At 35.1% G+C, this 26,140-nt stretch overlaps 1 protein-coding gene across 1 annotated transcript; it reads left to right on the forward strand.

Annotated features, from left to right (window-relative positions):
• The first annotated feature begins 8,417 nt into the window (after nucleotides 1-8,417).
• On the forward strand, nucleotides 8,418-26,042 carry GK2 (glycerol kinase 2). The gene has a single exon (XM_078367936.1). It carries the CDS (start codon nucleotides 8,437-8,439, stop codon nucleotides 10,096-10,098), a length of 1,662 nt encoding a protein of 553 aa, XP_078224062.1. The 5' UTR covers nucleotides 8,418-8,436; the 3' UTR covers nucleotides 10,099-26,042.
• The last annotated feature ends 98 nt before the right edge of the window (nucleotides 26,043-26,140 follow it).

Raw genomic sequence — 26,140 nt, forward strand, 5'->3', positions numbered from 1 at the left:
CCATTGCCCAGGTTGGAGTGCAATGGTGCAATCTCAGCTCACTGCAACCTCCACCTCCTGGGTTCAAGCGATTCTCCTGCCTCAACCTCCTGAGTAGCTGGGACTACAGACATGCCCCACCACGCCTGGCTTTTTTTTTTTTTTTTTTCTGTATCTTTAGTAGAGACAGGGTTTCACCATGTAGACCAGGCTGTTCCTGAACTCCTGACCTCATGATCCACACTCCTTAGCCTCTCAAAGAGCTGGGATCACAGGTGTGAGCCACCATGCCCAGCTGGCCAATTCATTTCATTCTAAACACTGCAGCAAGACAACACAGAAATCGATATATAGATCTCACTTTGTACTATGAAATGTATTTTTCTGCCATTTGCCATCTCTGCAAAATTAAATTTACATTTTTCTCCTAAACTGAATAAAAATTGGTAAAATGATGGGCTCTAATCTACTGAAGAATAGTTTGCCCATGTATGACTTAACTGTTTTGGTAGATTCAGAAAACTTCCAGGGCTACCCTAGTAATATCTTTTAGTGCTGCCTAATTGTCAGAAACAAAGTAGTAAATATTCCAAAATATTCAGCATTATGCTGAACTGCTTTGTTGTCCATTTTAGGATGTCCTTTAAAAATTCTAATTGCTCCATAGGAACCCTTCATTTATTTGTGCCTCCAGTAGGAATGGTGACCTCTGGAACAGTCACCTGAAGATCACCTGAGAGTTGCAGGATGACTATATGGTGATGCAAATGCCAAGATTTTTCCCAAAATCTGATAAACCCTGAAAGTTGGTTGCGTTATCCAACTGTCTATCGATAAATAATATCTATTAAATGGTTCTACATTCCTGGCTTGATGTAATGGGTGACCAAGACAAACAGACAGGTAGCTGCCTTCATGGGGCTTACATTCTAAACAGTTAATTCAAATGTAACAAATGCAAGAAATTAGAAGAACTTTGTACAATGGGAAATTATAGCAAGGCAATTTAACTACAGTGAAGGGCTTAAGAAAGGTTTATTTGAGGAGGAAAAATGAGCTGAAGTTACTTTGGAAAATACATAGTATAGGGAAGAAGGAGGAATGTCCAAAAGGTAAGTCAGCATATGGTTCCATAATACTGGAACAAATTATCAAGCATGTGACTATTTATCAGTAGACAGTGGATTGTGTCCAGATCATCTAACTGAGAGAACAGAACTCTATCATTTTTTAGAACAAAATACTTAATAGAAGTCTCTGTTCCACCCATGACTACGTTTTTGCAAATTATCTAGATCTAAAATGAGACACATTTCTAACTCAGGTGACAGAATCTACACCTAGGTTGGGACTTCATGGTAACATTCACCTTTAGTGACAGAATATTACATATGCAATAGAAGAAAAGCCTACCACCATCCTGCTCCCCAAACAGCAGCTCTCTCTTAAAACGCCATTAAAACCTGTCTAGTCATTACCTGAATGAAAGTTGGCAACCCTAATTTACACATTACCCTTTAGGGTCATTAACATTTTTAAAATAATACTACCAAAATGATTGATTCTTGAACACAATTTTTCCTTTATTACTTAAAATAAAATAAAAATCAAGTGCCATCAGAAAATACTTTTTTAAATCTTTAAGTGTTAAGGAGAAGGGGAGTTTCTTTAGAGATTACCTAAATTTTTGCCACTGAAAAAAGAAAGCCAGAGAGGTGATTTGACTTGTTAAAGATCATAAAGCTAAAAAATTAAATTAAATTAAATTAAAATTTAAAAAAAGACCATAAAGCTAGTTAGAGTCAGAGCTAGAACTAAATTCTAATTATTATTCTAATATAGTTTTCATGATTGATATAGATATTTGTTAAGTTATCCATATTTTTTCTCTCAAGCAAATGGAATAATGACTGGATATAGACCAACAACCATAATTGGGAAATAACTTCTGGTCAATTTATTAATTAGGATTCCATTATGTGACAACTGTAATTTTATAAAATAGAATGAAATTTTAATATTAATAATAGTAATCGTGTGGGTCCGAGTCACAATTTGCAGTGATTATAAGCAATAACTATAAGAAACTAGAGATCAAACTGTGACAGCAAAAGATGTTTAAATATGGCTTTAATGATGACCCAGTGACAATAATCCCAATTTTCCCAATTCAGTTTGACCTCCACGCTTTGTAGCTTCTTTATCCATTTTGTTGACATATACAAACAACATTACACACAAAAAGTGCAAGGAAACTTTTCCATCACATTGCCTTAACACACTTGTTCTGTCAAATATGTGCAGGCATTTCACACAAAACCCACTAGAAAAATACTCTGCTTTACTTCACTAAAGGCAAATTCAATGCTGAAGAAAAGGCCACAGTCACTAATTCTTGTAAGCGGCAGCATTCTGTCCCCCATCCCTTTCACAGAGCATCTGTATTCTCTGGGTCTCGAGTTAGGAACGTGATCAAAACAATCTTTTGTTTTTCTACATCTCTTCTTCTCCATCCAGGTAAGAAGCTGTAGAGTTACACGGTAGATAATAAGTGGTTGGAATCTAAAAAATGACACTTCCAACTGCAGGAGTGGCTATTTTGCTCACTTAGTCAGCAAAATGAACCATAGTCTGCCTTGAAAATGATACACATTCCACTCCCTATCTCCAACATACACATACACATACACATACACATACACATACACACATTCCAAGGAAAGGTTTAAAGCTTGTTTGTTTTTTCCTCTCTCTCTCAAAAAAAAAAAAAGAAGAAGAAGAAGATAGGGGTGGGCAAGAATGAGCATCTTTCACATTCTGCATTTTCAGAGTAAGTATCCAATGCAACTTGCCATGATAACTAAATTTATTATTAACTGTGTATTTCATGATGTTAGTGACAATATGTTAATGTGATTTTTCACGTCCTCCTGCAGTGAACAGATGGCTCCTTTTACTTTACTTTCCACATCAAGTGTGATTATTTCTTGGTGCCAAAAGCCACCTGCCGCTCTTCGGTCTCCAGTCTAATTTTTTATGTTGGTAAAACACAGCAGGACTTGTTATCAGTTGGATGGCGTCTTAATAAAAGGAGACATGCCAACATATTGACATCATGTTCAAGGGGAAATTTCAGCCCCTTCAAACCTTAGCCCCCTTTTTCCACCTCCTTTAAAAAAATGAAGGAAGAAAATGAAAAAAATAAATAAATAACCAAATGCAAAGATCCCATCAGTTTCAAGATGTTTGATTACAATTATTGGGCCTAGAGCCAAGATGCTGAATTGGTATCCCTTTGTTCAGAAACCCAAGCACCTTACTCAGGGCTCTGATCTTTCATCCTGTGTAATGATAATTAGCTGTAACATATTCCAAAGTCAAATGTAAGCAGGAATACATTAACATTGAGATCAGTGTCAGGGCAATTTTCACTGGGAAAATGACAAAGAACACACACACACACACACACACACACCACCACCACCACCACCAATCAATCAAACATTTCAAAATTCAAATATTCATAAAATCACTTTCAGATCTGTGAATATTAAACTCATTGGCTTGTCTGTCATGTAACCTAAAATGCCAAGGGCTCCTAATGTGGATGCAGTGGCTCCCACGGCCCATGCATAACAGAGAAAACATGAGTAATAAACCACGGTAGCTTGCTTTAATTTTTCCTTTCTTCATTACAACAAAGAGGGACAGTACGTTAGGTGATTTGTGGTCCAAAAAGAGGTCTTCCAGGCGATTGGATGGCATGGTTCTCAACAGCTGGTCCAGCACATTTGGGAACAGCATGTAGAAAAATGCATCAGTGTTTTGAAGATTACCAACTGTGATGATGCATTGGTTATGACACAGCCTAAAAAAGTCAAATTTGCTAGCCACAAACTATATAAATGAATGCTCTCACCATCACGATACATGCTCTCAAATTCAAGGCTAAGGTAAGTCCAAATTTGGTGAAATCTAAACTTTCCACTAATTCCCACTCTTGAGATTGAAAAGATGAGCAGCATTCTTAGACACACGCAATTTCTTGCCAAGAACCAAGACATTAAACAGGCAGCTGGTTTCCTAGAATTAAAAAAGTTTATAAAAAGCAGAAGAAAATGTTTATAATAAAAGTACAACTATCTTAATAAAATAATATTATGCATTAATAAAAATAATACCTAATTAATGGTTTTCTTGGGATGAACAACTATAACTAGATTATTCTGCCACAGAATCTCTCAAATTGATGTAAACATAACAGTGAATTTTTTATTCCATTCACTCAACTGTCCCACCAAACAAAAGAAGCTGAATGAAATAGGTCTCTTTGCACTGTTTTGCAGCTTGATTAGCTTTCATTTGCATTACACTTTCCTAACATTTTATTATGAAAATTTGAAAACATACATAAAGTTGAAACAACTTTATCAACCTCACATCTACCACATAGATTATATAATTATCATTATCGTATTATTATACTACTTTTATCATATCTTTCTATCTATCCAATCCTCTATCTCTTCAGCAATCCATCCTATTATATCAGATTGAAAAGTGAATCCAGGTGTGGTGGCTCACACCTGTAGTCTTAGCACTTTGGGAGGCTGCAGCAGGCGGACCACTAGAGATCAGAAGTTCAAAACCAGCCTGGCCAATACGGTGAAACCCTGTCTCTACTAAAAATACAAAAAATTACTTGAAAAGTTAGTGACTTTCTTTTAAACTCCTTCTTTTTTTTTTTTTTTTTTTTGTTAAAGTACTGTTTATCTGAAACATGCACAGGAAAATATGTCATTAAGACAAGTACATTTGACTGGTACTGTTCTTAATTTAAAGGTTATAATAAGGACAGAAAGAATATATCATGGCTTACAATGAAATCCATAGACAACAACCTCTCAAAACTTATTCACCATGTTACTCATTGAATGAGTAAATTTTAAATGTTACAATGTGGACATTATTAAAACCTTCAAAACTAAGTAGCTGTACTTTAGAAGAGAAGCCTTAAAGGTAAATGAATAATATACAAAGTCAAGTATGTTAAGAACTCTATTTTTAACAACCCCATATAAAAAGACTTTTTGAAGAAAATGCCCTGATATATTTTGTTGTTGTTGTTTGGACTATTCTGAATAGTTCTTAAGGTCTGAATATTCTTAATGTTCACCATTAAAGCATTTATGTTTTTGTGGAACATAATACAAATGAAATAAGAATTTTCTTGTAAAATTGAATGCCTTCACACATAAGGTAATGCCAACAAATATTTCAGAAGTGCTTAAATCCTATATTATAATATAAAGAAGCTATTATAGACAACCAAAAGCTTTTGCTTTGTTGGTTTTGTTTTGTTTTTAAAATATAAAAGATAGTTGCTTTCATTTAAACTCCTTAGTTCCGGTTTGTTTAAAGTACGTTTATCAGCCTTGCTTAAACCCACCAGTAGTCTGCAATTACTATACATCAATTTGGTCAATTCACTTTTTTTTTTGAGAGGAGTCTCACTCTGTAACCAGGCTGGAATGCAGTGGCACAATCTCAGCTCACTGCAACCTCCACCTCCCGGGTTCAAGAGATTCTCCTGCCTCAGGCTCCCAAGTAGCTGGGACTACAGGCGCTTGCCCCACACCCTGCTAACTTTTTATATTTTTAGTAGAGATGGGGTTTCACCATGTTAGCCAGGATGGTCTCGATCTCTTGACCGTGTGATCCGTCCACCTCAGCCTCCCAAAGTGCTGGAATTACAGGTGTGAGCCACCACTCCCAGCCAGTTTGGTTATCTTTCTAAACTAAATCGAGACACTTATTATCTGATTATTTAGTGGCTACAATTTATTATCAGTGAGACTACTATGCAAAGCATTTCTTTATAAGAAGAACTGATTATTTTATAAATAAGGTGTTGTATTAAAGACAAAATACTTAAAATATTCCTAGACTCAAAAACTAATGGAATTAAGAAGAATTGTTTTAAATATTGGTGCAGCCAGTGAGAGGAGATGTAGCAAAGAAGTTGTAGGTCAAATCTTTTTATAGTTTATGTTAATCTATACACACAATGTTTACTCTTGACAAATACGTGGGAAGAAAACATTAAAACAATGTAAATATAAATTTGTTCCATGTAACTGAAGACATATTATGGTCAACTGGCATATGGGTAAATGTGACCTCTAAAGTTTTGCTTAGAAAAACTTTGATAGAATTTTAAAAACAAAGACACAACCAGGAAAATCTGGTCCAGTTTTTAATGATTGCTATACCTTGCTTCACAAATTAAGTCTGGATGTTATTTCTTTCTCTTGACTTCATAATGTTTCCTGAAGGATTTTTGCTTAAATAAAAAATTTGACCCAGTTAAAATAGTAAAATAACAATATCATAATTTTGGTGTTATTTTCTATCTTGTTCTATTGGTTTTACAAAAGACAAATGGGCCTTATCCTTGAGCTAATTCAGAAATGTAGTGTATGCCCTAATATACAAAATTGCCATTCATTGACTGTATATTCAATGCATTTTAACTAGTGATTAAATAAATCTTTGTTCACCAACTTTACAGTTAATCTGAAAATTTAAGTTTCCATTTAGTGGAATTCCACTCTGTAGTAAAAAGGATTTGATTTACCTTTTCATCTCAAACAATAAAAAACGGGATAAAAAATAGATGAAATAGTTCACATAAGGTGCAAAATATATAACAACAGTTCACAAACACTGGATATCAGGGAATGAAAGATGGAAATTCCTAAGAGGTGAGAAACAAGTGACATGACTACTATAATTTCCCCAGCTTAGTTTCTTGAGAGACTTTTGAGGCCACAGCATGGACAGGGAACCCAATTGGAACCCAGTGGAAACCTATGGCAAGAGATTAAGCTGAGAGCCCAGAGTAACTGAGGAAGTTAAACTCTGCCAGGTATAGTACTGAATAAAAGAGTTGCACAGAGACAGAACTCCAGGGAGTCCCCCAGTGACTATTCAGCTGGGTATTGATCAGCGAATGTGTATGAGAAAACTACTGAGGCTAATGAAATATGCACATGAAAAGGCTAAAGATAACAGTATTCAGTGGTCACCCAAGACTGGGAGGAATTACTGTTCCAAACAGCCACGCACGCTTCATTTTTCAGGGGTGTTGGGTACAGGACATAGAAAGATCTTTTCACAGTAAAGAGGAATAAATAGCCCCAGACTGAGCACTGTGCTTGTCCCATCTAAGGAATCTTAAAGGCAAGATGCAAAAGAATTGAACTGTTTCCAAGTAATGTATCTGCACTCCAAAACAAAACTCAAGACCATTTATAGGGATACAAATGTATCAAGCACCCAGTCAGGTAAAATTCACAATGTTTGACATCTAATTAAAACTTATAAGACATGCAAGAAAAAAGAAAAGAAAAAATAATAAAACCAGGAAATACAAGCCATAATAAGGAGATAAACAATCAATCAAAATTGAACCAGAACTGACACAGATGTCAGAATTGCAGAAAATGAAATTAAAAGTGATTCCAGCTATAGTCCATGTGTTCAGAAAGCTAAGTAGATGTTTCAAAACCCAAATTGAGCTTCTTAGGGATGAACACTACAATATGTGAGGTGAGAAGTACATGGGATGAATTAATAGCAGAGAAGACATTGGAGAAGAAAAGATTAGTGAACTTGAAAAGACAGCAACAGAAACTATCTGAAATCAAGCACAAAGAGAAAAGGTAATTGTAATGAGTAGGGCATCAGTGGAGTCCCTACGGGACGGAAGAAAGAGAATAAAACACATTTGAAGAAATAATGGGCCTAAAGCTTTCCAAATTTGATGAAACCTATAAACCTACAGATTCCAAGAAGCTCAGTAAAACCCAAGCAAAGAAAACTACTCGAACGTACTTCATGATCAAAGCGAGCAAAACCACTGATAAAGAGAAAAACCCTGAAGACAGAAAAACCGGCATGTTAAAAATAACAGCAAAGTTCCCATCTGAAACGGCAAGAGAGAAGATGGTAGAGCAACAGCTCCGAGGTCCAGAAATTTAAAAACAAAAAATATGTCAAATAGAATTCTATACTCAGAGAAAATATCTTTATGTATTAATATGAAATATATTTCAGATGTTCAAATTTGGACGAATTCATCTCCAGCAGACCTACACTGTTAAGAAGGAAAATGATAACATAGAGATATAGATCCACACAAAAGAATGAACACGGGTAACTGTAATTACATGGATAAATATAAGATTTTTTTAAACTCAAATCTTAGAAAACAACTGAGGGGCTGGGGGCAGGGCCTGGGCCGGAGGGGTGGGGTAAGAAGGCGCAGCGCCAGTTAAACGGCAAAGCTTGCCTCGCGCCTGTGCCCTGTGCTCCTGACTGGCTGCGTTCCCCGCCCCCAGCACCACCGTCGCCTGGGAAACCATCCCAGAGCTGCTGAGCCGACCTACTGGTGTCATGGCAGCCCCCAAGAAAGCAGTCGCGGGGCCGTTGGTCGGAGCGGTGGTCCAGGGCACCAACTCCACTCGCTTTCTGGTTTTCAGTTCAAAAACAGCGGAACTACTTAGTCATCACAGAGTGGAATTAACACAAGAGTTCCCAAAAGAAGGTTGGGTGGAACAAGACCCTAAGGAAATTCTTCAGTCTGTCTATGAGTGTATAGAGAGAACGTGTGAGAAACTTGACGAACTGAATATTGATATATCCAACATAAAAGCTGTTGGTGTCAGCAATCAGAGGGAAACCACTGTAATCTGGGACAAGTTAACTGGAGAGCCTCTCTACAATGCTGTGGTGTGGCTGGATCTAAGAACCCAGGCTACCGTTGAGGATCTTAGTAAAAAAATTCCAGGAAATAACAACTTCGTCAAGTCTAAGACAGGCCTCCCACTTAGCACTTACTTCAGTGCAGTAAAACTTCGTTGGCTGCTTGACAATGTGAGAAACGTCCAAAGGGCTGTTGAAGAAGGTAGAGCTCTTTTTGGTACCATTGATTCGTGGCTTATCTGGAGTTTAACAGGAGGAGTTAATGGAGGTGTGCATTGTACAGATGTCACAAATGCAAGTAGGACAATGCTTTTTAATATCCATTCTTTGGAATGGGATAAAGAACTCTGTGACTTTTTTGAAATTCCAATGGGCATTCTTCCAAATGTCTTCAGTTCTTCTGAGATCTATGGCATAATTCAAGCTGGGGCCCTGGAAGGTGTGCCAATATCTGGGTGTTTGGGGGACCAATGTGCTGCATTGGTAGGACAAATGTGCCTCCAAGAAGGACAAGCCAAAAACACCTATGGAACAGGTTGCTTCTTACTATGTAATACAGGTCGTAAATGTGTGTTTTCTGAACATGGCCTTCTGACCACTGTAGCTTACAAACTAGGCAGAGAGAAACCAGTATATTATGCACTGGAAGGTTCTGTTGCTATAGCAGGTGCTGTTATTCGTTGGCTAAGAGACAATCTTGGAATTATAGAGACCTCGAGAGACCTTGAAAAACTTGCTAAAGAAGTAGGAACTTCTTATGGCTGTTACTTTGTCCCAGCCTTTTCGGGGTTATATGCACCTTACTGGGAGCCCAGTGCAAGAGGGATACTCTGTGGTCTCACTCAGTTTACCAATAAATGTCATATTGCTTTTGCTGCATTAGAAGCTGTTTGTTTCCAAACTCGAGAGATTTTGGAAGCCATGAACCGTGACTGTGGAATTCCACTTCGTCATTTGCAGGTAGATGGTGGAATGACCCACAACAACGTTCTTATGCAACTACAAGCAGATATTCTGCATATTCCAGTAATAAAGCCATTTATGCCTGAAACAACTGCACTAGGAGCTGCCATGGCAGCAGGAGCTGCAGAAGGAGTAAATGTTTGGAGTCTTGAACCCCAGGCTTTGTCAGTTCTCAGGATGGAACGATTTGAACCACAGATCCAGGCCACAGAAAGTGAAATTCGTTATGCTACATGGAAGAAAGCCGTAATGAAATCAATGGGTTGGGTTACCAGTCAGTCTCCTGAAAGTAGTGATTCTTCTATCTTCTCTAGTCTGCCTTTGGGATTTTTTATAGTGAGTAGCATGGTAATACTAATTGGAGCAAGATATATCTCGGGTATACCATAATAATACCAACCATCGAGTCCCAAGATGTAAACATTTTACATAATGAAAGAATACAGCAGTTCTGTCTCTTAATGTAATGACACTATTATAGACTCTTATTTTGTTTATAAACTGCTTGCTACATGACCCATGAAAACCCTAGGCTTGTGACCTGAAATAAAGAAAATACATTAGAAGAGCACCCTAGAAATATTTGGTGCTTTTTAACATTGACACAGTTGGGCCAGCCATCTTGAAGGCTGACCGCTTCCATTGCTATAACATTCTACCCTATTCTTTCCAAAAATATAGGCTATTCAGATTCTATTCATGGAATCCTTTTATCAAATATACTCTAACACTTATGGACCCAGATTTGGTTCTTGTGTTACACACACTTGATTAAGAACTGTAATTAATTTGCTAAAATTAAGGGACTTTTTGGCATTGTTACTCTTATTTTTAATAGCCTACAAGTTCTCCTTTCTACATATTAGACAGATTACATCTTCACTGAATGTTTAATGGAAATATTTTCTGAATCCTTACAATAGACATTTAGTATTCTCATAGCTTAGATATTTTCCTGAAAAATATTAGCCAAATTGAAACTTGTCAGACAATTTACATGATCTCAGTAATTACTATTTCACTTAATTATTCTGTGAATCCTATAGGGACTTTTTTATTTCCCTTTTTTATACCATGTCTATACATATAGAGTAGATCATTTATAAATTAAAAGTGCATTGTAGTCAGTAGATTTTAACATAAATGGTCCTAAGTGAACCATTACATATAAATACTTTAAGATAAACAGCTATATACGTTTTGGGTCAATGTGTATTCGTATTATTTATCAGGAGAAACTTACAAAGGCAAATTTAAGTATGTTTTATGCTGATACAAAAACTATATTATGATTGCAACAATATTTCTGACAACTTACCTTTTGATTTAATATATTAGCTGGATATATGCTGGGAAAAAACACTGGAATATTGCAGCAAATACTGCTTTCAAGTAGGAAAGAACAAATGGCTGTTCACACAGAAATAACAATATAGTACGGAGTTTAAGTATGCCTAAAAGAAAACGATAGCAAAGAAAGGGATAAATGAAGTTGTAGTAGTTTGAGACTCATACACTGTGTGTGAAATGATATCAGATCACTTAAAGTTACACTGATAATGAAAGATATACATTATAAATCCTGAAATAAAACGAATGTTGTAATTAAAAATATAGCTTAGAACTATGAAAATATTAAATTAATTCTAAAGAAGATACAAAACAGATGAAGAAGAAAGAAAAGGTAGGAAAAGATATTTAAACCTAACCATGCCAACAAGCACATTAAATGTAAATAACTATCCCAGTTAAAAAGGAAACTTGTCAGATTTAAAAAGCAAGACCAAAATATACAATGCCTCTAAGAAACGTACTTTACACATAAAGAAAAAAAGAGGTTAAAAGTAAAAAAATAGAAAATGGATATACCATGTTAATAATAACAGAAACATCAGAAAGTAAATTTCAAAGCAATGAATATTAAAAGTGATAAAGCAAGATTATTTGTAGTGATGATGGGGTAAATTCAAGAGGACATAACAATTCTAAATGTTTATGCACCTCATCATGGAGCCTCAAAATATATAAAATCTTATAGAACTGAAAAGAAAAATAGAAAATTGTGCAATTACAGGAAGAGATTTCAACACTTCTTCCTCAATAATTGATAGAAAAACTAGATAAGAAGTTACTAAGATAATGGATTTTAATAATAGTATCAAACAACTTGACTTAATTAACATGTATGGAGCATGCCACTCAAGAATAGGAGAGTATGTATTATGTTCCAGTGTCCAGGGAACATTTACCAAGGTAGACCATATAGAGGTGAAAAAGCAAGCCTGAAAAAATTAAAAGATTTGTTAAAAAGTATGCTGTCTGAGCACGTTAGAATTATAAATTAACACTAGAAAAATATTTTTAAAGTCCCCAAATATTTGAAAACTAAATCACAAAATTTAAAATGATAGTTAAAGAAATAAAGAGGGAAAATAGAAAGTATCTGGAATTGAGTAAAATGAAAGCACAACATGTTAAAAATTATGAGTGTTAAAGCAGTATTTAAAAAGAAATTTATAGAACGAAATGCCTGTATTAGAAGCGAGAAAAGGTCTTAAACCTCTGCTTTAAACTGCAAATAGAGTAACTACAAATAGAATAATAAATTAAGCCCAAATTAAATAGAAGAAGTAAAGAAATAATAAAGATGAGAGCAGTTGTAATCAATTAAGTCTAAAGAAGATAGAAAGCAGATACAGAAAATAGAAACCAATTGAAAAAATGGGAAAATTGATTAAACAAAAGTTGGTTCTTTCATAGTGTGAATATGATGAAATTTTAGCCTCCATGACTAGAAAAAAAGGAGAGAAGACAAAAATTATCAGTATCAGAAATGAGAATGACATTACTACTGTAGGTCCTATAGGTTATCAAGGATAGTAAAATGAGAATATGGAAATATCATGAAAACTTTATGCCAGTAAATTTGGTGACTTGGATAAGATGAACAAATTCATTGGAAAACACCAACTTCTAAAACTCAGGAAAATATAGATAAGCAGAATGGTTCTATATTTCTTAAAAATATTGAACTTCTAGTTTAAAACGCCCCCTTACAAAGAAAATCTCAAGCTTAAGAAGCTCCTTTTACACTTATAAGAAAGAAATGCCCATTCTACACAAATTTATCCAGAAGACTGAAAAGAAGGGAATGTTCTCAAACTCATTCTACAAGGCCAGGTTTATAGCATTATCCCGGTTGCAGCACCAGGAAGAAAGATGTTCCAAGGAAAAACAACTGCAACCCAGTATCTGTCATCAACATGGATGCAAATATTCTAAACAAAATTTGAGCAAAGTTAGTTTATCAATATTTTAAAAGATACATAATGACCAAGTGAGGGAATGTAACAATAGGGTAATGAATCAGCATAATTAGAAAAATCAAAGTGTGTCACCAGATTAACAAACTGAAAAAGAAAAACTACGTGAGATAGAAACCACATAGTAACCCAATACATAAAAACAAAACAAAACTGACTTTATCAAATACTAGTAAAGATGTGGAAGAACTTACCTTTCATATGTTTCTTGTGGAAATGTAAAATAGTATAAGCTTTTTGGAAAACAGTTTGAGAATTTCTTCAAAAATTCAATATATGTATGATCCTAGGTATCTACCCAAGAGAAATGAGAATATATGTCCCTACAAAGACTTGTTCACAGGACTAATATTATGGCCAAAAGCTGTATACAAGTCAAATGGTCACCAACAGGTAAAAAGATAAATAAACTATAATATATGCAGACAATGGTATACTATTCAGCAACAAAAAGAAATGAATTATTAATAAACACTATAACATAGATGAATTTCAAAATAATTAAAGGAGGTAAGCCAGATGAAAAGAGTATATTCATAGTGTATGATCCTGTTCTTAGAAAATTCAAAGTATTGTACAGTGTCAGAAAGCAGATCAGTGGCTGCCTGGGAACTGGGGGAGGGGTGATAAGAAATCAGCAGGAAGGCTAAGGAGGCACGATTTTAAAGGGGCACAAAGAAAATTTGGGAGGGTGATAAATACATTTTTATAGTAATTGTGGTGGTTTTGAGGGTAAATATACATATGTTAAAATTAATCAAATGCTTTAAATATTTGTGGTCAATAAGACCTCAGCAAAACTATTTTTAAAAGGAGAAAGTTATCTTCAAACTCTGAAGGAATATAGCCAATGTTTATTCAAGTAGCTTAATCCCAGTCTTTATTACGCATACTGATGTATCCTCACTGAGTCTGCAGTGAGCTAGCATGGGGTGTACCAGTTCCTCTCTAGCAGGTCTGTGAGCTCTATTTTGAAGTAATTTGTGTGATTAGGCTGGAGAAGTACATGATAATGTCTAGTATCATTTAAAACAAATTAATTTCTCATTTCATTTATCTGGTCATAATTCTCCATCTGGGACCTATTCCAAATGACCTTATGAAGAGTTACAAACAAAGATACCATAAGAAAATCAGAAATAAAAGTCCTCAAACTCAACATCTCACTCTCACTCCTTCCATATACACATTTCTGTGCTTATCAGCTTACCTTTTTAAGGTATCTTTGCCTTTAAAAGTCTCATTTTCTTAATTTAACTCTTATGGCATTGGTAAATTATAATACTTTGCCCCAAGGCTATATAGGAGCTTCTGTTTATTTTATTATAAAATTATCTGTTTAATAATTTTTCTATATTGCCACTAAGCAGAACTACATGGTGAAATTATGATGATGGGGTCTCACTGCATGCATGTTATGAAACAGCAGTCCTCATTTAATGTCAGGCATATGTGCGAGTAAGAGAGAATGAGCTGGAACACTACCCAGGAGAAAGAAAAGCATCTAATTCTGATGCTATTTTCCAAGGAGGCATTTTGTGAATTTAAGCTGTGGCTGGAGGGGAGGAGGTCAATAAGAAAGAATAATGAGAGAGAGAAAAATTTAGGGGACAGGAAGAGAGAGAGGAGGAGAAGAGAAACAAGGTAGGGAAGGGAAAGAAGTGTTAAAGGTAACTGAAAAGAAGTCAGATGTACTATTAAATCTAATTAAAAACACCTCATGTGACATCAATATAGAGCCAGCACTAAACAGCTAGATCATTTCTAACTGAGCTCTGGGAATAGAAACTATACATACTGCACTGAGAGAGAGAAGCATCTCCCCCTTCCCACCGCACTCAGAATCTGAACAATCTGTTTGTACCTGATTTCTGCTGCTTATATTGTCATTTTGATATTAATATTCATAATCTACCAAGGAACCTATTGTTTCACTCATGGTAAGCCCTCATTGTCAGTACATGAGGCTAAATGTTACATTATACAATCCTCATTTTGGAGGGACATTATGTATCAACTCTTTGACTGCTCTATCTGGAAAATTTGCTTCCAAGCCTTTTTTTTTTTAATCTTGTGAACTAGTAAGATCCCTTAGGGTAATCTTCCTGCAACATCTAGAATAAACACAATGCTATCTCAGTAAGTCACCTACTTTAACATCCCACAGAAATGACAGCTCTATAGTCTATTCTGATAGTTTTAATCACTACAAAATTAATAAACTTAATATTTAAATAGCCCCTATCATTTCGATCAACAACTTTTACAGCTCAATTTATTTGAGCCTTGGAGAAATTGCATGTGATCCTTGTTCTCTATGTGTTTAGCATAGATTATACTTTATTATCATATCTGCCCTCAACAAAATGATTTATTTTAAAAAACAAGAGAAGGCCTTGACCTTTGGTGGGAAAAAACAGAGGGTGATAAGACTGCATTATTAATCTCATATAAACTATCTATGAAATTCAGTTTACTGTTCAAAAACAACAAACCTTTCTTATATTCAGTTATCAGAGTACGTTTTTCAAGTGTCATAGGAAAGTCAAGTTTGGAAAACATAATGCCAAAAATAACGAAACACTATACCATCTATACTAGCAGCTTTGAGAGAGAGTTGAACAAAACCAAATCAAAAATGTTCTAGTGACTGCAGAAAACAATTCTATTTTGTTTAGATTTTTCTCTAAACAGAGGTAGACAATATGCTTAACTGCACCTCCCTGCTTCCACCTTTGTACAGCCTCAGCAATGTGACAAGAGCAGGGGATGAATAGACACCCTGAGAAGGAATCTTTAATTAGGGTCTTGCCCTGTTCTCTCATCTCTCTGTCTCTCCTCTGAGAAAAAGTTTGGCTGGTCTCAAGTACACTTCACAGAATCAACTGATCACTTCTTCCAAATTCTGTTTCAAAAAGGTCATAGATGTTTGCCATTAGCTCAGTTTTACAATTAACAACATTGAGGAAAATTACAAGAAATTCATCTTTACAATCCAAAAAAGTTATAGTGTCAGTATTTAGGAAACGATTCATCAGGCTAATCTGATTAGTTATAAAGAGTTTAGTAGACTCAAAAATACAGTGTTCTCAAAGAAAACTCCAAGACTACATTCATGTGCCAGAAGAGGTTGGAGTTAGGTAAGGCTCAAGAGACCATCTAATCCAACATCATCTAGTAGAAACAAGTAAGTGAAAATTTTAAGTCACTTACTAGATGTCCTTAAAACATGTTAAAAGAAATATTAGAAAAAAAGTTTTTAGACTTTTAATGTTCCTTTAGTTTTACCCAATTGATAGTGCTTTTCTTGGACTACGTCTACCCACATCACATACTTGCTAACAAATGAAAGTAAAGGCAATAAAAACCATTCATTAGATTTCTTATGAAACTTCAGTAATGCCTTGACCAATTAATAATTTCAGGCACATTCACATACTCATACACACATACAAATTTTATGGTCCATTAAGCAAGACACATTCTGGAAGATTCCGAACTATAATGAAATCATTCTCTGTTCACTCATGACTTTCTATTCCTGAAAAAAAATGTTTACAGATTATCTGGGGAGTCATTTCTTTAGTTCACAAAATGTGCCAGAACTAGGCAAGTAAATTGGCAGGTGTATTATTATTTTCTAGATACGAAGCTTATTACTAACTTTCATAACATTTGTTTCCTTTCAGATTTACCTAGTTCATCCCTTCCTATCCAAGAGAGAAGGAAATTAATTTCCTTTTCCTTATTTTCCTCCTCATATCCTTCTTTTGCCTTCTTCATTCTCCTCTTTGTCTTTTTCTTTTTTCTGACACAAATTCATTGAGTCATATCATATGGTATTTACTACTCGTATTCACAAACATCAAAAGGATGGCAATCTGTTTAATATCCTGCAGATGAACATGCGCTAAAAAGTGGCATTGGCAATCGGGCACTTGCTGCCCACTGGGCACCAAGCAGCGATGTGCTAAAGATTTGGCGTGCTGTTCCATAGAGAAGAATGACATTCATTGCAGTTGTATGAAAAACAAATTATCTACCAAATGTTTGCCTCAATAAGTACTTGGACAATCATTTGTCTGTCTTTCATTCATCCCTTCACAGCCTCTACACTTCAGCTCTAGTCAATGTCCAATACTTTGCTCATTTGTATTTGTGTTCCTCTCTCATTTGCATCTGTGAGTTCACTACAGTTTTACTTTCTTATACCAGCCCCAACATGTATTATGAGAATCCTGCAGTGCCCAAATAAGAGAAACAAGGACAAAAATAGAATACTTGTGTAGCATCTCATGGTGTCTCATTTTTGTCACGTAACATATAGCTGCTACAGGAGAACTGCAGGTGTTTCCTTTTCATTTTCCAGCTGTCAAAGACTGTTATAAGTCAACCTGTGATTCAGGAAGAGAAACGTTTACATTTAAAACATATTCCATTGTAGTTCATTTTGCTCCTATAGCAGAATACCTGACACTGAGTAATTTATAATAAACAGAAATTTATTGGCTCACAGTTCAGGAAAAAGGGAAATAAGAGATCAAGGGGCCAGCATCTTGTGAAGGTCTTCTTGCTGTGATGTTGCATGGTGGAAGGCAGAAGGTAAGAGGGAACAAGAGAGGGGACAAATTTGCCCTTTTATAATAGCACCAGTCCCACTAATCAGGGTGGAGCCCTCATAGCCTAGTCACCTCTCCAAAGTCCCACCTCTTAAGACTGTTAAATGGCAATTAAATTTCAGCATCCTCTTCGGAAAAAGCGAACATTGAAACAATAGCATATACCTCATGAATTCTAGCTGGAAATTAGAAATCATAGGTGTCAGACCCCTTATCTTAAAGATTTATAAACTGGATTGCAGAGGAAGTTATAGTTCCAGGTCCAAGGACTGGTTTATGCCTGATAATGCCGAGATTAGAACCCAGGGGAGCTTTCTTCTCTACCACACTGCCAATTTTCTTCAAAGATTTCAATTATAGGCCGAGTGCCGTGGCTCACTCCTATAATCCCAGCACTTTGGGAGGCCGAGGTGGGTGGATCACGAGGTCAAGCGATCAAGACCATCCTGGTGAACAAGGTGAAACCCCATCTCTACTAAAAATACAAAAATTAGTTGGGCATGGTGGTACATGCCTGTAGTCCCAGCTACTTGGGAGGCTGAGGCAGGAGAATTGCCTGAACCCAGGAGGCGATAGTTGCGGTGAGCCGAGATCGTGCCATTGCATTCCAGTCTGGGTAACAACAGCAAGACTCTGTCTCAAAAAAAAAAAAGATTTCAATTATAAGAATAAAATCAATTTTCTCTAAGCTCATATATGGAAAGATTTGTAAATGCAGTAATAATCATACAGGGGTTTCCCTCCAACATTCAGTTAAGTCCTGAGGAAAGAGTTGTGTCAGGGGAACTGAATTTAAAATTGCTTTTGTCTTCTTTCCCCTTCATCCACACTCTTTCCATTCAGGCATCACTATTATCCGCTGCCTGATACAGTACAATAAGTGATTATCTTGTCCCATCTCTAATTTATCCTCAATATTTTCACTATGATTCTCCCTCCATTCCCATTCCCTCCCCTTCTAGTCTCTGGCACTGTTGGATTTTAACATCATTTTCCCCCCGATCTGCAGATTCAGCTTGGAAACATTACAACCCCTCAGCTTATGACCCCAGAAAGTCCCTGATCTTCTTAAGACAGAGCCTTCTAGGTTTTCCCATGCTTTTCAAAAAGCAAAATCCAAACTCCAGCTCCACGTTCTCTCAAAGCCCTCCTAGTTGTTTTCATGGATGTTTCCTGTGCATCTTCTTCCCTAGTTCTTGCTCCTCAGCATAATGCTTGTGGGCTCGGTTTGATGTTGCCACAGGTGTTCTTAATAATCACAGATCTGAATGGTCAAGGCAACAATTCATGCCTCCAGGAAAGGGAGGTGGGAAAAAGGCAAGTCACAGAATGTGCAAAAATATTTGTAAATAATGTATCTGATGAGGGATTAATATTCAGAATATATAAGTAAGTCCTACCACTTAATAACAAAAAAAACCCAACCAAATTAAAAAATTAGCAAACATCTTTAATAGACATTTCTCTAAAGAAGATATACAACTAGCCAGTAAAAACAGGAAAAGATGCTGAACATCATTAGTCATTAGGGAAATGCAAATCACAATCACAGAAAGATACTATGCGGATGGCTATTTAATTTTTTTAAAAAAAACAGAAGTAAGTGGTGGAGAGGATGTGGAAAAATTAAAATCTTTGTGCATTGCTAGTGCTAACATAAAATGTTACGGTTGTTGCGAAAGACAGTATGGCAGTTCCTCAAAGAGTAAACATAGAATTACCATGAGTCAGTAATTTCGCTTCTATGTACCCAAAAGAACTGAAAACATGGGCTCAAACAGATATATGTACATCAATGTTCATAGTAACATTATTCACAATAGCCAAAATCTGGAAGCAACACAAATGTTCATGGAAAAATTAATGAATAAACAAAATATGCTATGTACAATCAATGAAATACTATTCAACTTTAAAAAGGAGTGGGATGCTGACATTTCTGACAGCATGGATGAGCCTTGAGAACAATATGATAAGTGAAATAAGTCACACACCAAAAGACAAATACCGTGTGATTCTATTTATAAGAGGTGCCTGGAACGGTCAGATTCCTAAAAACAGAAAGTAGAATCATGTCATCAGGTGCTAGATAAAGGGATTCATTATTTTTTAATGAGTATGCAGTTTTAGTTTGGGATGATGAAAAATTTCTGAAGATGGACAGTGGTGGTTATTGCACAGCAATGTGAATGTAGTAAATGTTACTGAATTGCACACTTAAAAATCATCACAATGGTAAATTTTATATTGCGAATGTTTACCATGTAAAAACTTCATTTTTTTGTGGTTATGACCCCCCCGGGGCTGATATAAGTAACATCTAATACCACTTCATGGATCATGCCTCTCATGTAACAAATAACTTAAAATTATCATTGTGCTAACAATTTCTAAATATGCTGTTAGCCTTTCTCCAAATTCATATATCCCCTGTGGTTATTGTTGTTTCTTTATAAAAAAAAAAATGTCCTATTCTCTGAATAATAAAGTTCAGAGGTTCTGTTTTTTCAACAGGCATTTTTAGATAATATTCCCTAAGAAATATGGTAATATTTGGTACCCTGAAAACTTTCGATAGTCTGAAATTTTCTCATCAGTCTTATATAGTATGAGTATACTAGTTTAATTGCATTGAAATGAAAGTATGGTTAATTATGAACAATAGGAGGGGAAAAAAAGACTGAAGGAACCATAGCAGTATTCTCATTAGAATGCTTCAAAAGAAGTCTTAACACGTTGAATTTATCTTAGTTCAATTGTTCTTGTCTTCTAGGAAAATACATGCTAATAATAAAGAACTTGTCTTTGTGTGCTAAAATATATGCTCTAAAGCTAGTTTCTTTTTAAACACAATACATTATCCATAAAGCATAAGTTTCAAATTTTAGTATTCTTTGCATAACTCTGAAATAATATACATTTTGGTTTTCAGAATCTTCAAGAATGTAAAGACAGATTTTTTCACCACAGAGTTTTAAGCCCTTCTCCCTGATCCTTATCTGTTCCCTTTCTCACATTTCCTGGAAAAAAAAAAAAAAAATGGGCATGACCCCAAGTGTGGCTCTGAAATTGTTGCTCTGTAAAGATATCCATCTGTTCCTTTCATTGTCTTCCTAGTCATATTTGACTGGGTTTGGGATGTCCAAATACATTTCTGTTATTGTCAACAGTACAGAGCCAAGAACTCTTTGGACAAGTAAACTGCATTACAAGCAATTGCCTTATGTGTCCTCAAAAGAATTGCCCTTGCCGGAATCCAGAACCTTTATTGCTAGAGAGAATGTGGAATACACAGTAGGAAAAAACGCACTTGATACTAGACTTGTTATCAAAATGACCATTTTAAAGATGATACTATGTAACAGAAAACAAAACTCATCAAATATCTGTGAATATGGCATTTCAAGTGTGACCTTTCCTAATGGGCTATTCCAGAAATTTTTATTTTTCATGATGTTTTAAATTGTTTATATCTCATACATTTTACTTGATGTAACTACGTAAGATTAAACAGAATATATAAACTATATAAGAAGACAGAATTTCTGTTTATTCTTCTCTAAAGTATAATCACAGGGCCAATTTTTAAAAATTCAATAGAAAATTCATTGAGCTGGAGGTTTTTTCCTAATGAATAAGCATAGATGTGAATTTTATTCTTTTTATTCCCAGAGATATTCTGGATCAATCTTGAATTATAACTTGCTTCTGAGTTGCTGCCTCTTAAAGCAGAATTATTTATAGAAGTAAATTTTTGATAAGTACTTCTATTTTTACAAATAGAAAATTTTACAGATTTTGAATCCAAATATGCAAAACTTGAGATAGTGGTACTACATCACTATCCAATTATTAATCCAATTAATCCAATTGTCACTTATTGAGTGACCTATATGTACAAAGTATTGTGTCAGCTAGACATTGGGAATATGAAGATGAATAAGATACTTTTCCCATAAAAATGTGTAGTTTCATAGCTGAGGCAAACACATGTATCAAATAAAAATGTGATAGCTATTTCACCTGGGCTATATCAGAGTGGGGACAAAACCAAAGAAAATAAGAAACATCATTTCTTGAAGATGTCTTGCAAGAATGTCATCTCCTCATGATCTTACCTTTGGTCATGTAGGGCTGCTCCAGCATTCACCCTAAGATTGGCCTTAGAGCAGAGGCAATGAGGAGTGTTTTATTCACAAGAGTGCCATTTGTTGGCTCACTATTCTTTACACAAGCTCACCTATACCTCTTCCTTTATAGGTATGCAGCCTTTTTTTCCCTTTTCACACCTAAAGAACATTTTAAAATATTCATGCCAGAGCCCCATCACCAGAAATTTTGTCTTAATTTGTTGGCATATTTTTTGAATTATAGAAGTGATTCAAATCTGCAGCCAGGTTTGAGAGCTGCCCTAAGGGACTTCCCACTATAATTGGTTTCTTGACCCAACCAACCAAGTCAGCACACAATCAAGTCTGGTCTCCTAGAATCATTAGAAGGATGTCTGGTGCCTGGCTTTTTTCATCCCTTGCTCCTGGGCTCTAATATTGCTTCTGGACAGGGCTAAAGGAGACTGAAGTAAGAGGCTTAACCATCCTCTAGTCTACTAAGTGGGGAACATTACTCCTATTGCTCTACAATTTTCAGTACTCAATTCCAAATAGGCATAGGGCAATTGTTCAGCTATGTGACCAAGTAAGTCCAGTGTTTGCTGCCAGTTAGAGCTGGAATTCTATCATATGCAACTGAAAAGACTTCCACTAACATAATCTCCTTCTCAGACTAAATTTTGTGTTACCTTCTCAGAGTTCCTATAAATTATTTAAATTATCGTACAATCCTCTGGGAGCAGTTAATAAATAGCATTTTAATTATGTGTTTGTTTTCTTTATCTACTAGACCACAAGCTTTCTTATGCTAGAAGCTCTCTTATTGTTGTGTCTGTGTGTGTTTCTTTCCAGTAGAGTTTGGCAGAGAATAGATGTTCAATTAAAGAGAAAACAAAATATGATGAATGAGTAAAAAAAGAATAGCTTCCTAATATTTAAAGCATTTACATTATTTCTTCAACAGAAGTAATACCTAAAATTCTAAAATGTCTCTAAAGAAACTTTTATTTAAAACATTTAAAAAATAATATGGCCTGGTACTGTGGCTCATGTCTGTAATCACAGTGCTTTCGGAGGCCAAGGCAGGAGTATCACTTGAAGCCAAGAGTTCAAGACCAGCCTATGCAGCATACTGAAACCCCCATCTCTATGAAAATACAAAAATTAGCCAGGCAAGCATAGTGATGTATGGCTGCAATGCCAGCTACTCTGGAGGCTGAAGTAGCAGAATCACTAGAAGTCAAGAGTTTGAGGTTACAATGAGCTATGGTAGTGCCACTGCATTCCAGCCTGGGCAATAGAGCAAGACCCAGTCTCTAATAATAATAACAATAATAATATTAACACTGCTCAGAACATCAACAGTAAATCTTAAATTCTACTTAGCTGTCTACCCTACTGTGCTATCACATTCTAGAACTGAATGCCTGTTAACATGTTGGCAGTATTTTAAGTCATGCATAAGACATAGTAAAAAAAAAAACAAAACAAAAAACTAAGCCTAGAATTCTGAAGGCACCACATTTTACCCATTGTAAACAATGTGTTTTGAAGAACTTTACCTATCACTGAATAAGTCTTCTGTTAGTCTTTCTTGATTTAAAGCTAATGGGTCAATAAAATTACTCAAACTATGGCCAGCCACAGAAGAGAATAAAGTGGATTGTATACTTTGTTTATTTATTCTGTACTTATTTTTCTCTGAATTTTCTTCATTCAAGGTGTAGCACATTTTCCTAATAAACACTTTGTTATTTTATTAAAGAATTGCTGAGTATAAACATATCCTATTTGAAAAAAAATCAGTATTAGCTAATGAAGTTGGAGCAATTGAACAATGGAATGTTAACAGGCCTTCTGTCTGCAATATAAAATCCAAAAGTGCAAATTTTTCTATTATATAACCTACAAAACCATGTGTCATAATAGGTTATCACTCTCCTGAGACAATCACAACAAGCTCTCATTCATCTTTGCTCTAATTTATTAGAAAATTCCAATATAATGAGTATCAGCCAACTTTAAGATGCAATAGACCAGGTGTTTGTGTCTCCTCACCCCAATGCATGTGTTGAATGAAATTTCAACCTTCTATATGATGATATTAAATGCGGGGCCTTTGGGAGGTAATTATTTCTTGACTGTGGAGCCCTTGTGAATGGGATTAGTGCCCTTAAAATAAATGCTAGAGAGCTCTCTTGTCCTATCCTCTGCCTTGTGAAGATACAGAAGGAAGACTTTTGGCAACTTGGAAAAGGGTTCTCAGAATTGGAACCTGATAGCACCCTAACCTTGGACTTCCCAGCCCCCGGAACTGTAAAAGATACATTTCTATTGTTTATAAGCCACACAGTCTATAGCATTTGTTTTAATAGTCTGAATCTTTGTTTTCGTAGTCTGAACTAAGACCTACTGTTAACTAAGGATTTTTTCTAACTTTTAGCAATTATATCTTAAATTTGGATTTAATCTTGGATTTACACTTTAGACCCTTTGCAATAAGTTAAATTAAAATGCATATTATTTGCATAAAGACTTAGGATGTAAAACAAAATATTCAAATGCCAGCTTAGCCAATATTTTTGTTACAAGTATTTTATTAAAACTGATAGGAAAATCAAGTATTTTAAAATCTTTAGTTCTATTTCCCCCATTTTAAAGCCATGAAAAACACTACTTTTATAGTAAGGTGAAAACCTACCCAAAAAAGTGACAAAAACAATGAAGTATTACAAACTTTGGGTATGGAAAGAAGACAAAGAAATTAGACCACACTAAATAGCTTTATTTCCTAACATGATCCACTTGATCTCTCATCACCTTATCACACAGCTCGTCACTCTCTAAACTATATCCATGTTATCATAAAGTCCTGCCAATCTCAGAAGTATTGCTTAAATCTATTCACGTTTCTCCAGCTCTGCTACTGTTACCCCAGTTCAGTCTACTGCTGTTTCTGACCAGATATTTACTTTAATAGCATTCTAACTATTGTCCTCTCATCCTTCCAGGTTTTCACCAGACCACTATCCACTTCAGAAAAAAGTGAATTGCAATTTTAAATGAAAATTTAATTAATTCTCTTCTCCTTCTCTCTTTTTTCACTATTCTCAGGATAAATACCAAAACCTTTAATATAACCTTTAAGGCTCAGTATAGTCTGGTTCTGCCTCATCTCCCAACTAAAGCCCCCTCATTCTCTAAGTTCTAGATATATAACCTTCCTTTAATTTCTGGAACATAGCATTTGTCTACAGTGTTTAGTTTTATGTTTGAATCCATGTCTAGCAAACCACTGTGCACAGGCTCAAAGACAACAAATATCTTGGTGACTGTGCAGAATGAAGAAATGAATGTATGAATAAGTATAATATTGCAGGATAATGCCATATTAAGTGGATATGTAAAAGTCTAACTTCTGCTCTGCCATGCAAAATACATATTTTAAGTTGTTTTCTTCAAAAAATAAGCCACTAGTCAGCACCATTGCATAACATATAAACAACTCATTGCAACTCAAAGCAATAGTTCTTTGATTCTCATGACAGAGGATATTTATCTGCACTGTGATTAGGAATACAAACGGCTCTTACATATTATATGCATTAATTAAAATACTATTCATTTATAGTAATCTGTAGAAAATATCTTCACAAAGCTGTTGCAAAATTCATACACACACAGAAAAACTCATATTTTGACTGAGAAAGACACAGATGCATTGGAAAGTAAAAATAACTTGAATAACAATTTCTTTGAAAGAATACAATTTTAAAATAAATGTGTGGTTTAGACTGTTTTCTGAATGGAATGCTGAAGTGATTCTGAACTGAGAGAGTTATAATCTAATCTGGTCCATTTATCCTATGACTCAGTGGATAAAAACCAATTGTGTGAAGGAAAGGAAATTAAAGGAGGGTTAAGTATCTATCATAAATTACATAACGTATGAAGAATTTAATATATATTAATCTCTCTTAATCCTTGCAGCAACCTGAAGTATTACCTACCATTGTCTACAGTTTACTATTGGGAAACAGAGCCTAGAAATCACACAAACATTAAGGAGCAAACATTGTATCTGTTTGACTCTAACAATATCTCTTGATTTCCTGTGATTAATTGCAGAGCTCGTATTTCTATTATTTCTCCTTTTAAATAACTACCATAGACTATTCTAATCTTTGGTCATTATTTTTCTATACAGATTTCCAAGTTACTGTACCCTTCTAACCCTTGTTATGAACTTCACTTTGGTTTTTTTTTTTTGGTGGCTTTGTTATCTTCATTTCTACCATTCTCTGAATAAGATAATTTATCAAAGAGCAATCATTGATTAAAAAGTATTTTTGTCTCTTGAAATTCACCATTTATCTGAATG

The sequence above is a fragment of the Callithrix jacchus genome, chromosome 3 (assembly GCF_049354715.1).
Source record: "Callithrix jacchus isolate 240 chromosome 3, calJac240_pri, whole genome shotgun sequence".
Classification (NCBI taxonomy): Eukaryota; Metazoa; Chordata; class Mammalia; order Primates; family Cebidae; genus Callithrix; species Callithrix jacchus.